Genomic DNA, 11,823 nt, shown 5'->3' on the forward strand with positions numbered 1-11,823 from the left:
CCAACCGCTTAGGGCGCCTGTTCAGCAGTCGCAGCCCCCCTTACTCTGACATCTGTCCATTTGTGCATGTATTGGACCTGAGAATGTGTGTATTTAAGGTCCGCGTGTAGTGTAGAGTGTATCTTGTTGTTTCCTTACTGGGGATTAGTAAAAAGTATAAATTATAAATTAAATTATTTTTTAAAAGTTTAATAAAACAATGGAAAGGGATTGAAAGCACATCTACTCTTTCGAGGTGTTAGTGTTGCTTTGGTATAGATTTCTTTTTTTTTAGATTATAGGGACTGATTGTTTTGGGGGATTTTTTTTTATCCCTAATCTCTACAGCTGCAAGGAAGCGGCAGCGCCGAGACAAAGACAGGTCCTGGGATATGGAAGAAAGGGAACGGCGGGGTTCAGGGGATCATCGGAAAGGCGGGAACCGGGACAGCCGACGAGGCTCAGGGAGCCGGTACCGAGACTCCTCCGAGGAACATTCACCTCCACCCAGCATGAGTGAAAGTCTGTATTCAAGTCATCTGTCACTGCATTTCCATTTATGCTTTTTTAACTTTTGTGTTTGACATTGATAGAGTTTTGTTTTGTTTTGATTTTGTTTGGTTGCTGCAGTTAATGCTAATGCCTTGTTAGACTGTGGAGTTATGGTCTTTTATCTATAAACAGAAAACTAAATTACATGACATCACAGATTAGAAACATTAAGGGCATAGCATCCATTTATATTTTACTTGCCAGTGCATGCGACAAATTTAAACCTAGAAAACTAAAAGTTTACTAAAATAACAAACTTGTAGAGAGTGTTGAGTATCTGCTGCACACAATACAAACGAAACAAACGCAATAACAAATTAAGATGACATTTTTCACACTCAGTTGCCAGAAAAATGAAGATGAAGGAGAAACAGAAGAAACGGAAAGCATATGAACCCAAGCTGACCCACGAAGAGTTGATGGACTCGTCCACATTCAAGAGGTTCTTGGCGAGCATTGACAACATACTGGATAATCTGGAGGATGTGGATTTCACCACCATGGGTAAATTGAATGTTACGAATGTAACAGTTCTACAGTTCTATGAATCCTGGATGACCGCCAGAGTTCTTAGTCACTCGGAATCTTTCAAATCCCAAGTTTGTGGATGCCACCGGAACTCAATACCTTAGCGGGGCATCCCGAGGTCACATGTGACTTTGTGGATATAAATACTTAACCTGCGCACGCGCGATCTGGTGGTCAGAAAGAATGAAATAAATATCAGTGCTGACAGGTTTTGTTAATTTTGAAAATTCAAATACAGAAACCTCACTGTATTTCATCGTGATTTCTTTTGTGTTTTCCAGCAGCAGATGATGATGAGATACCCCAAGAATTTTTGCTTGGTAAACACCAGTTGAATGAGCTGGGCAGCGAGTCTGCCAAGATTAAGGCCATGGGCATCACCAGCAGGGTACTGAATTTAGTATATTAGTACAAAGAAAGTTGGACTGTTGTGTTTGTGTGGTGCTGTTTCAGATTTAGGACTAAATAAAGGTTCCTGTTGTTGTAGATCCCATCAGACAAGCTGGTGAAGCTGCTGAACATACTGGAGAAGAATATCCAGGATGGGTCCAAGCTCTCCACCATGATGAGCCATGTGAGCTCCCTTCCTCCCTCTTTCTGTGTTGAATATTCTTCTTTTAGTGGTATTTAACTAACATGCCAATTTTGTGATATACTAAAGAAATCCATGGATTGTTAATGTAGGAAAATCAAAGATACTCTCTGGCAGCAAAAGTAGAAAATTAATTCTTAAAATGCTACTCAAGATAACTTTGCAAATGTAATAAAAAACAAAAACCTTGTCCTTAAGAGAAATTTATTCCTGTAAAACGCTTTCACATTATTTTCTTTTCTAACCTCAGGACCATGATGCTGAAGATGAGGAGAAACTTTGGAGAGACCTGATAATGGAGAGAGTCACAAAGTCAGCAGACGCCTGTCTGACGGCGCTTAACATCATGACCTCATTACACATGCCGAAGGCTGTCTACATAGAAGACGTCATAGAGCGGGTGCTACAATATACCAAGTATCATCTTCAAAACACACTGTATCCACAATACGACCCAGTCTACAGGGTGGACCCTCATGGAGGTGAGGATAAAGAAGATTAGCTTTATTTTATTTGTTTGATTAATTTTATGTGTGCCTGGGCTGTTGTGATCTCAGTGAAACCAAATTGATAAGTTTTAAAATTATTGCGTGAGAACCATCTGTCAGTTTTGTTCATAAAACTTCAAGGACTAAGCTGAGAGATGGACAAACCTGCCTGCAATTGATCACTGGTGTCTGGAAATTATCATTGGGTTATTACATAAAAATGATTGACTTTATAGACTCTTCGGCATGGAAGTATATATATTATATATAACCTGTATCAGAAATTACAGCTGTAATAAGATCAAGCATGACTCTGTGAATCACATTTAGGAAATGTGTTTATAAAGCTGTTAGCTCTGTTATGATATACGACAGAGTAAAGTAAAGTTTAATTTGACAGAGTGCCAACATATTACACATTTCTTTTTTTGATTAACAGAACTGGAAAATGTTTTTTAGTATGTAAAATCATGGTTCTTGAACAAAACACTTTGAAAAGGATTTAACAGGGTTATTACTCTTGTCCATCTAGGTGGCCTGTTAAGCTCCAAGGCAAAGCGTGCAAAATGCTCCACACACAAGCAGCGTGTGATTGTCATGTTGTACAACAAAGTATGCGACATTGTCAGCAACATGTCTGAGCTCCTAGAGATCCAGCTACTTACAGACACAACTATTCTCCAGGTAAAAACTAAAAGTACTCTAGATAGACTGCAGTTCTGTTTATTAAGTCAAAAATGTCAGCGCAAACCACATGCTGACTCATGTCATTCTTGTTTTTACCAGGTTTCTTCTATGGGAATCACTCCATTCTTTGTGGAGAATGTCAGTGAGCTGCAGCTGTGTGCCATTAAACTAGTTACAGCAGTAAGTCTGTGTTTATTTTCTCTCTCTCTCTAAAAAATGTATAGAAATGTATCTATAAAGACTGCTTTCAATCTTTTTGTTTCACATTTTAGTTAAACAGCTCTTTGTGACTTTTGTGTACATCTCTTGGTATATTATCCTTTCATGTGTATTTACTGTTCTCCAAAACAATGAAGGTAGAGACTAAACACCTTTTATTTTCTGTCTCCAGGTGTTCTCACGTTATGAGAAGCATCGGCAGCTGATCTTAGAGGAGATCTTCACCTCTTTGGCCAGACTGCCAACCAGCAAACGCTCTCTCAGGAATTTCCGGTAACTTGTTTTATCTTAATTCACATGGATTTATAGCCATTAGGTGTTGCAAGGATGAGACATCAAATGAAATGCTTTATTGTCCTGCCATTAGTGTATCAAAATAATAGTTGAGGCAGGGGGGAAGATTTCACAATTGTGTTCCTAAACCATTACAACAGTCCATTATTTTTCTGTATAACACCCATAATAGTAACTTTACATGTATCCTTGCCTCTTGTGTATCTAGGCTGAACAGCTCAGACCAGGATGGAGAGCCATTGTATATCCAAATGGTGACGGCTCTGGTGCTGCAGCTAATCCAGTGTGTGGTCCACCTCCCCAACGACAAGGACATGTTCGACGAGTACGACAGCAAGGTAGGACAGCAAGCAGACACTCAAAACCACCACGCAAGCAAAAATACAGTTTATACAATACAAACACAGTCAAACGTTTCATTTTTTTTCTACTTAGGTGGATCAAGATGTATTGATAACCAACTCCTATGAGACGGCAATGAGAACAGCACAAAACTTCCTCTCAGTCTTCCTCAAAAAGTAATTCAAATAGATGTTCTTTTTTAATAAGAAAGTTGCATTGCACTGAAGCTGTCACCTTAAGTATTTATTTCCATACAACAGTGCAGACTAATACATAAGAAAACAGCTTTTTTCTTCTGCTCCAAAAGAGAAAAAGCTACTGCTTTTTCTCCTTTTCATTGCTACCTGTCACATCTTTTACTGCCCCAGTTTGTTATTCCTTCTGCAGCCAGCAGAAATATGTGTCAAACCACCTCCATTCTCATGGTGTGCATGTTGGGTACTGCACGAGATGCAAACAATTTATGGACCTACTCTTCCAAATTGCTCTATGCCTGTCAAGTACTCACAACACTTTTGTGTTTGGTGGGTTTAGGGCCTGACTTTTTAACATGCACATTTTAACTTTCTGTGTCTTCATTATCTGGTGGCTGTATGATGCTTAGCCCCTTCGGCCTGCTATTTTTGATATTTTTTCACTATGGTTTCCATTCTTTCCAACAATTTCCCCCTCTGCCACTTCCTTCATCTTTACCCCGTCCTCAGGTGTGGCAGTAAACAGGGAGAAGAAGATTACCGGCCATTGTTTGAGAACTTTGTACAGGACCTGCTCTCCACAGTAAACAAGCCAGAGTGGCCTGCTGCAGAGCTGCTGCTCAGTCTACTTGGTAGACTACTGGTTAGTATGACAGAGCTCTTTCTTTAAACCTAAATGCAACTATTTGCACTTAAGTTGATGATAAAATAAAATGTGTAGTAAAAGTCAGTCTTGGTCTAAAGTGTAAAATTCTTCATTTCTTTTTCGCTCTGTCTGCTCCCATCAGGTACACCAGTTCAGTAATAAGCAGACAGAGATGGCTCTGAGAGTAGCATCTCTGGACTACCTGGGCACAGTGGCTGCCCGTCTGAGGAAGGACGCTGTCACCAGCAAGATGGACCAGAGATCAATTGATCGAATCCTCCAAGAGGTAGAATAACAAATTCACATTTGATGACCTCACTGTCTCTTGAACATATAAGTTGAAGTTCATTGTGACAAAATAAGTTAAATGGAACAAGCTAAACAATTGTTTTGTTATCCATCTCTCTCTGATTATAAAGTCTCAAGGTAATGATGAGACCCAGCAGCTGCAGAAGGCTCTACTGGACTACTTGGAAGAGAGTGCTGAGACCGATGCCTCACTGGTGGTGAGTTTACATTAGACTGGCTGTGCCAGTGGTGACTCAAATCACATCATGGCATTAAAATAAGTAGGGCTGGACCCAAACATTTAACTATTTGGATATTTGTTTATTAGGTAGTATTTTTTGGATTTGGACAGTCTTTTTTTTTTTTAATACTATAGAATAACCAAATCCTAAAATGAATGTCTTTAATTAAACAGAAAAGTCTTGTAGTGTAGCACAGCATTTCCATTTTAACTCGGTGCGAGTCTTTATTTCATTTTGCTGTCATTTTCAGTTGTGATTCTCTCCTCACACACAGAAAAGTGCAACGATGACTTGGTAGTCTGCTAACTTGTTGCTCTTGCTACAAATATTAGCTGCTCTGTTTCAGCAATTTTAGACTGAACAAACTTGCATGCAGGCTAAAATTCACCATGGTGTTCTGTCGGGATTGGGCTAGTAGTGCAGGAAAAGTCCACTAGGCTAATTTATACAGCAAAACTACTACCCTATCCTTCTCAGCTGTGAACGGAAATATTTCTTATAATCAAATAGGCTAATGTGTGTAAGGCAAGGCAGCTTAATTTGTATAGCACAGTTCAGAAACAAGGTAATTCAAAGTGCTTTTCATAAAACATTAAAGAACAATTAAAAACATAAAAACAGCTAAAATAGATTAAGACACATTTAACAGAATACAAGTTACAGTTCAGTGTAAGAAACAAACGATTTCAGCTGCTGCTGAGGTCTGTTTGGTTGTTCTACCGTGCACAATGCCACTCATGATTTGATTTCATGAGTTTGCTATTAGCGGATCACAGGTTTTAATTGTCAATATCTTAGTCGATCATCCTCATTTAATTATGGGAAGCCAAAATTGTGATTGATATTTAATATTCGATTAATTGTGCAGCCCTACTTTGTCCTCTAGTTTGCTAGAAAGTTCTACGTTGCCCAGTGGTTCCGGGACGCCACCACGGAGGCTGAGAAGTCCATGCGGAACCAGAACCCAAAGGATGAGGACTCATCGGACGGACCACAACATGCCAAGGAGATGGAGACCACCGGTGAAATTATGCAGCGTGCTGAGAAGCGCAAGAAATTCCTGCGCAACATCATAAAGACCACGCCGGCTCATTTTGCCACCCTAAAGTAAGAATTTTTAAATATCTCATTAATGCACTCCATAATCACATAACTTACTGACCTAGTTAAACCTATTTCTCTGTATCTGTCAGCTCGAGTTTCACTGTCCCGTGTTGTGACTGTACAATCCTATAACATTTGTCCTTTTTACCCTTTTCTCCAGAATGAACTCTGACACTGTGGACTATGAGGACTCCTGTCTGATTGTGCGTTATTTGGCCTCCATGAGGCCGTTCGCCCAGAGCTTTGATATTTATTTAACTCAGGTAAGATCTTACCATAAGTATCTTTTGTCTTTTTAATGAATCACAGCAGCTGCATAAAATAATCTATAAGTTGTTCACACAGTATAATACAAGTACATTTATTATATATATTTTTATAGATCTTGCGAGTCCTCGGGGAAAGTGCCATCGCTGTAAGGACCAAAGCCATGAAATGTTTGTCTGAGGTTGTGGCTGTGGACCCCAGCATACTGGCGAGGGTATGTTAGGATCCGTGTTTGCAAAGACAATTTGTCATGCCTGAATTGCACACACATTTTCTATGTCAAAATGTACTTTCTAATTCTGTCCTATGCTATTCTGTTGTGTGCGCAAGTTATTGTGTTGTCTTTCTTCCCGTGCTATGTACTGACACTCTTCTCCTCTTCTGCAGTCCGACATGCAGCGAGGCGTCCATGGCCGTTTGATGGACAACTCTACCAGTGTGAGAGAGGCAGCTGTAGAGCTGCTGGGCAAATTTGTGCTCAGCAGACCCCAACTCACCGAGCAGTACTATGACATGCTCATAGAAAGGATACTGGTAAGTTGCTCAATTAGATTCATTGTAGACACATTATTCTGTTGTGAGGTCTTACAATCCCCATATGAAATGTAATCATACAGAGCACTGGCAGTTGATCATTATGTCTCCTTTATAAATGTATCAAGAGCCTCCTACATAGCAAGCTTTTTGATGAGGTATCTTTGTGTTATGGTTCCGTTTTTTGTACACTTTTACAATTGTCACATTGGAAAATAACTTTTCTCCCTGGCTCCCATTATATGTTTTACACTTTAAAACCTTGGTGCCAAACTAGCGTGGAAATGGAGCTGCATGCACCTGTTTAACACGTATGCAAATGGAGCGGGAACTTCTTCTACTGGGTCAAGGAGGCTAATTTTTCTGGTCGCTGCGTTTTAATGGGAAACTGAGTTTGAAGAAATTTTAAGTTTGCTTATAAGTGATAAAACATAATAATTAAATAAGGAGCCTGTTTATTAGCAGCATGCAGTCTAGTATTAACGTAGATCATTGTGATCACCGTGGTAATGTAAGCCATCAAATTTGAAATGCAGTCCAACACACAATCTTTGTGCTCATTCTTTGTACTGAGCATATTAGAATTGAAGGCATTGACATTGTTGTGCCTGTTGTCATGGAAATGCTCAGGAGGGTTCATGAGAAGTTCACTCTTCATTATAGTCTTACGCTGCCACCTATTGGCAGAAAAATGCTACCGCAACCCATGCAGTTGTTTCTTTTTGTATATGAAAACAAAAGCCTTGTTTTTGATGTAATGCTTGCAGAACATTGCAAAGTCTTTATGATTTGAACTTCTTTTGGTGCACAGGACACTGGTATCAGCGTGAGAAAACGGGTGATCAAGATCCTCAGAGACATCTGCCTGGAGCAGCCAACCTTCAGTAAGGTTACTGAGATGTGTGTGCGGATGATCCGCAGGGTCAATGATGAGGAAGGCATCAAGGTATGGATCGACTGCACCTTTGTCTCTTCACAATTTAAGTAAAATAAATAGATACATTTTAAGTCAAAGATATGACTTCCATTCTTCAATCGTTATTATTCTTTTTATTGACATGACTCTATTTAGTTAACTCTCTGTATTGCAATATTTTCATTACAAAACATTTAACATATTTGTACACAGTATAGATCTAACCCAATGACACGTGAACTTGCGTTTTATAGAAATTGGTGAATGAGACATTCCAGAAGTTGTGGTTTACTCCGACTCCAGCCCATGACAAGGAGACCATGACCAGAAAGATCCTCAACATCACTGATGTGGTAGGCTTAACTGAATTGCCAGTTTTTTTGTATCCAGTAATAAAAATGCATCTCAACAAAAAATCTAAATCTTTCACCGGCCTCCACCCTATCATATAATTTTGTCTCATACTGAAGTTTGGCCAGAATACTTTTAATTCTTACTTCTGATTTCTTCTTCAGGTTGCAGCGTGTCGAGACACCGGCTATGACTGGTTTGAGCAGCTTCTTCAGAATGTAAGCATTTGATTCATGTGTTGGGGCTTCACCTGGTGGGAAATATATCAACGTTTAAAATATTTTAACATGAACATTGTCTCTTGTTCTAGCTTCTAAAGTCTGAAGAGGATGCATCCTATAAACCAGCAAAAAAGGCCTGTGTTCAGCTAGTTGACAATCTGGTAGAGCACATCCTCAAATACGAGGAGTCTCTTTCAGGTATGCAAGTTTAACTCCAACTGGGCCATGCGGCAGATGTTGATTTTTTTTTTTTTTTTTAAACCACTGTCTATACTTCTAGTTGAGTTAATCAGTGCTCTAGAGTAAGATTATGAATTGTTGTACTATTCAAATAAGAATGAATCTATTTCCTCTTTCCTCTGTAGAGAACAAAGGTGTAAACTCAACACGGCTAGTGGCGTGTATCACCACCCTGTACTTATTCAGCAAGATCAGAGCCCAGCTCATGGTCAAACATGCAATGACCATGCAACCCTACCTGACCACAAAGTGTAACGTAAGTTGTGCATATTAAATCCAGTTTGTCACTGTGGAAGTATTAAGGAAATACTTAAACCTTTTTGCATAATTAATGACACTTTACATGTGTGGAGGGATTAACATAAAGAATTCACACCTTAATCTTCAGATTGGATTGATCCATGAAAAGACACTTTTGCAATGATTTTTTTGTTAGGGGAATTTAAGGACCACCAGTGGAGACTATTGGTGCCTGATTTATTAGAGCTTTCCCTGTTTTACCGGTATATTGTTTCCCCTGCAGACTTCCAATGACTTCATGGTCATCTGTAACGTGGCAAAGATCTTGGAGCTTGTGGTACCTCTGATGGAACATCCCAGTGAAACTTTCCTTGCCACCATCGAAGAAGACCTCATGAAACTCATCATCAAATACGGCATGACGGTGCGTGGCAGTGGCTTTTTTTGAAATTTATATTGGGTACACGTTGTAGAACCAAGTTTGCTCTGTGAAATGTAAGTGAAGTGCAATCAGTGTTATAGAGATTACATGATGCTCCTTTTCTCAACCTTTTCTCTAGGTTGTCCAGCACTGTGTGAGCTGTCTTGGAGCTGTTGTCAACAAAGTCACACACAACTATAAGTTTGTCTGGGCTTGCTTCAACAGATTCTATGGTGAGATATACGATTGTGTAGTTACTGTGTTTTTGCTAGGACAACAGAAGTCTTCAGTGTTGACCTTTTGAAGTGTCACCTTTACCACGTTCCAAGACAAGGCAATATAACTTGTATCTTTCCAAACAACATATACATTTAAACAAGAGTACACTTTAGTTTTAAGTAAAAGAAAATAAAAACTGCTATAAAATAAAAATTGGAACTTTAAAGTCTTTATCTTTTTTTTTTAGGCGCACTTAACAAGCTGAAGGTTCAACTTCAGGAGGATCCTAACAGCACAACATTGGTAGCAAACAAGCCTTTCCTGCTGCGGTCGCTCTTCACTGTGGGTGCTCTGGCCCGCCACTTTGATTTTGATCTGGAGGAGTTCAAGGGCACCAACAAGGTAGGATTGCGGTTGATGTGTCATAATATTTAAAATCGGAAATTAAAGTTGTAGACAGCTATGGATTGGACGCAGAAAGAAAACAAACACTGCTTGAGAACGTGCCACAAGTAAAGTTAGACAAAAATAGCTTGGATGTGAAACTAAATCCATTGCTTAACCATCTTTGTTGCTGCTATAACAATGTTAAAATGTACGCTGTTTTACAACTATGTGTCCATGTATGTTGTGTACAGGTTGAGATCAAGGAGAAAGTTCTGGAGTTGCTGATATACTTCACCAAACATGAGGACGAGGAGGTCAAGACCAAAGCCATCATTGGATTAGGCAAGAACACCATTTTTAAATATTAGTTTTGACAAATATAACGGTCACCGTAAATATCGTGTGAAAAAACCTATCTTTGGATTTTCTTGCCCCGGCAGGTATAAATGAGGTGGATGGAGATGCATCGTTTACTTGTTCTTACATGTCTTTGCTTTTTGTTATTCTATTTCTTCAGGCTTCCTCGTGATCATGCATCCCAGCCAGATGTTTATGCCTGAGGTGAAGACCTTGTACAATGGCATCCTGGCTGACAGTGCCTCCTCCATCAACCTCAAAATCCAGATCCTCAAAAACCTCCAGACATACCTTCAAGAGGAGGACACGCGGATGCAGGAGGCAGACAGAGAATGTAAGTGAAGTTGTGGTTGTTGCTGTACTTTGAACAGCTTCTTGATGCAGCGCTCCAGTGTTACATCCTCTGACAGCATACTGATTTTGTTGATGGCAGCATCAACAGTGCATAGGGATTAATGAATTGTTTATTTTGACATTTTGCCTCTAAAAGTTTGTGCCTCACATTGTATTTTGTGACCGTGCAGGGAAAAAACTGTCCAAAAAGGAGGATCTGAAGGAGATGGGAGACATCTCTTCAGGGATGAGCAGCTCCATCATGCAGCTTTATCTTAAACAGGTGCTGGAGGCATTCTTCCACACCCAGTCCAGTGTACGGCACTTTGCTCTCAACGTCATAGCTCTCACACTCAACCAGGGTCTCATCCATCCTGTTCAGGTAAGATGTGAGAGCCAGAAGCAGTCAAACCACAAACTAAAACTAACTCCTAAAAGATAACCATCATTTTTATGTGTTTAAGTATAGTTAAACCCTCATTTACTACAATTTAACAGTTTTGATGAACAAAACAATGAACATACATATGTGACGTCCCCTCTTTTTTGTCTTGTCTGTGCAGTGTGTACCCTACCTCATTGCTATGGGAACAGACCCCGAGCCCAGCATGAGGAACAAATCTGATCAGCAGCTGGTGGAGATTGACAAGAAGTACACAGGATTCATCCATGTGAGTTGGTGTTCCTTGTTGCAAGTTTTGAAATAATGACTCGCCTTCATTACTCAATGACTTAAGATAGTTAAACCATTTGTACCTGGAAAAGGAATTCCAACTTAGTCTTTCAGTGCTCTCCGAATAACATCCAGTACAGAATGATCAACATATGATTACTTAGTCATCCTGCAACATCTTCGTGCCGGTGGTAGAATATGTGAGATTACCTTTGTATTGATGTGATTTTAAAATATATTCTAGAAAGTGAAAGTTTATCCATGGCAGTATCATATAAAATATCATCATGTCATATTCTATAGCTACTTTAATGCTGAGGTGGTTTGTGGTAGAACTTTATTTTCCATTAACAGCCACTAGACCAACACCAGGAATACACGTTAAAGGAGAATTCCGGTCGATTTCAACACGTAGCTCTGTTGTTTGGAAATTTGGAGTACTGTCAGTAGCGAAAAAACGAAAACAATGGGTGCTGCCTACACTGAGTTATCCTCCTGCTAGAGTTAGC

General features: G+C 39.6%; 1 protein-coding gene across 4 annotated transcripts in view; it reads left to right on the plus strand.

Annotated features, from left to right (window-relative positions):
- Positions 1–11,823, plus strand: part of nipbla (NIPBL cohesin loading factor a) — a 33,844-nt gene that overhangs the window by 16,586 nt on the left and 5,435 nt on the right. For 3 of the 4 annotated variants that reach the window (XM_032515064.1, XM_032515065.1, XM_032515067.1), the window contains exons 15-43: positions 328–501; positions 874–1,035; positions 1,341–1,447; positions 1,547–1,633; positions 1,902–2,133; positions 2,672–2,823; positions 2,926–3,006; positions 3,218–3,318; positions 3,548–3,677; positions 3,775–3,857; positions 4,386–4,518; positions 4,664–4,807; positions 4,941–5,027; positions 5,938–6,158; positions 6,316–6,418; positions 6,538–6,636; positions 6,810–6,956; positions 7,768–7,902; positions 8,127–8,225; positions 8,388–8,441; positions 8,534–8,642; positions 8,810–8,940; positions 9,208–9,348; positions 9,485–9,578; positions 9,812–9,966; positions 10,203–10,293; positions 10,469–10,642; positions 10,833–11,023; positions 11,205–11,312. In XM_032515064.1, the coding sequence (XP_032370955.1) occupies positions 328–501; positions 874–1,035; positions 1,341–1,447; positions 1,547–1,633; positions 1,902–2,133; positions 2,672–2,823; positions 2,926–3,006; positions 3,218–3,318; positions 3,548–3,677; positions 3,775–3,857; positions 4,386–4,518; positions 4,664–4,807; positions 4,941–5,027; positions 5,938–6,158; positions 6,316–6,418; positions 6,538–6,636; positions 6,810–6,956; positions 7,768–7,902; positions 8,127–8,225; positions 8,388–8,441; positions 8,534–8,642; positions 8,810–8,940; positions 9,208–9,348; positions 9,485–9,578; positions 9,812–9,966; positions 10,203–10,293; positions 10,469–10,642; positions 10,833–11,023; positions 11,205–11,312 (3,725 nt within the window). The remainder of the gene's footprint in view (positions 1–327; positions 502–873; positions 1,036–1,340; positions 1,448–1,546; positions 1,634–1,901; positions 2,134–2,671; positions 2,824–2,925; positions 3,007–3,217; positions 3,319–3,547; positions 3,678–3,774; positions 3,858–4,385; positions 4,519–4,663; positions 4,808–4,940; positions 5,028–5,937; positions 6,159–6,315; positions 6,419–6,537; positions 6,637–6,809; positions 6,957–7,767; positions 7,903–8,126; positions 8,226–8,387; positions 8,442–8,533; positions 8,643–8,809; positions 8,941–9,207; positions 9,349–9,484; positions 9,579–9,811; positions 9,967–10,202; positions 10,294–10,468; positions 10,643–10,832; positions 11,024–11,204; positions 11,313–11,823) is intronic. The other variant, XM_032515066.1, reaches the window with a different exon arrangement.

This window comes from Etheostoma spectabile, chromosome 5, assembly GCF_008692095.1.
Source record: "Etheostoma spectabile isolate EspeVRDwgs_2016 chromosome 5, UIUC_Espe_1.0, whole genome shotgun sequence".
Classification (NCBI taxonomy): domain Eukaryota; kingdom Metazoa; phylum Chordata; class Actinopteri; order Perciformes; family Percidae; genus Etheostoma; species Etheostoma spectabile.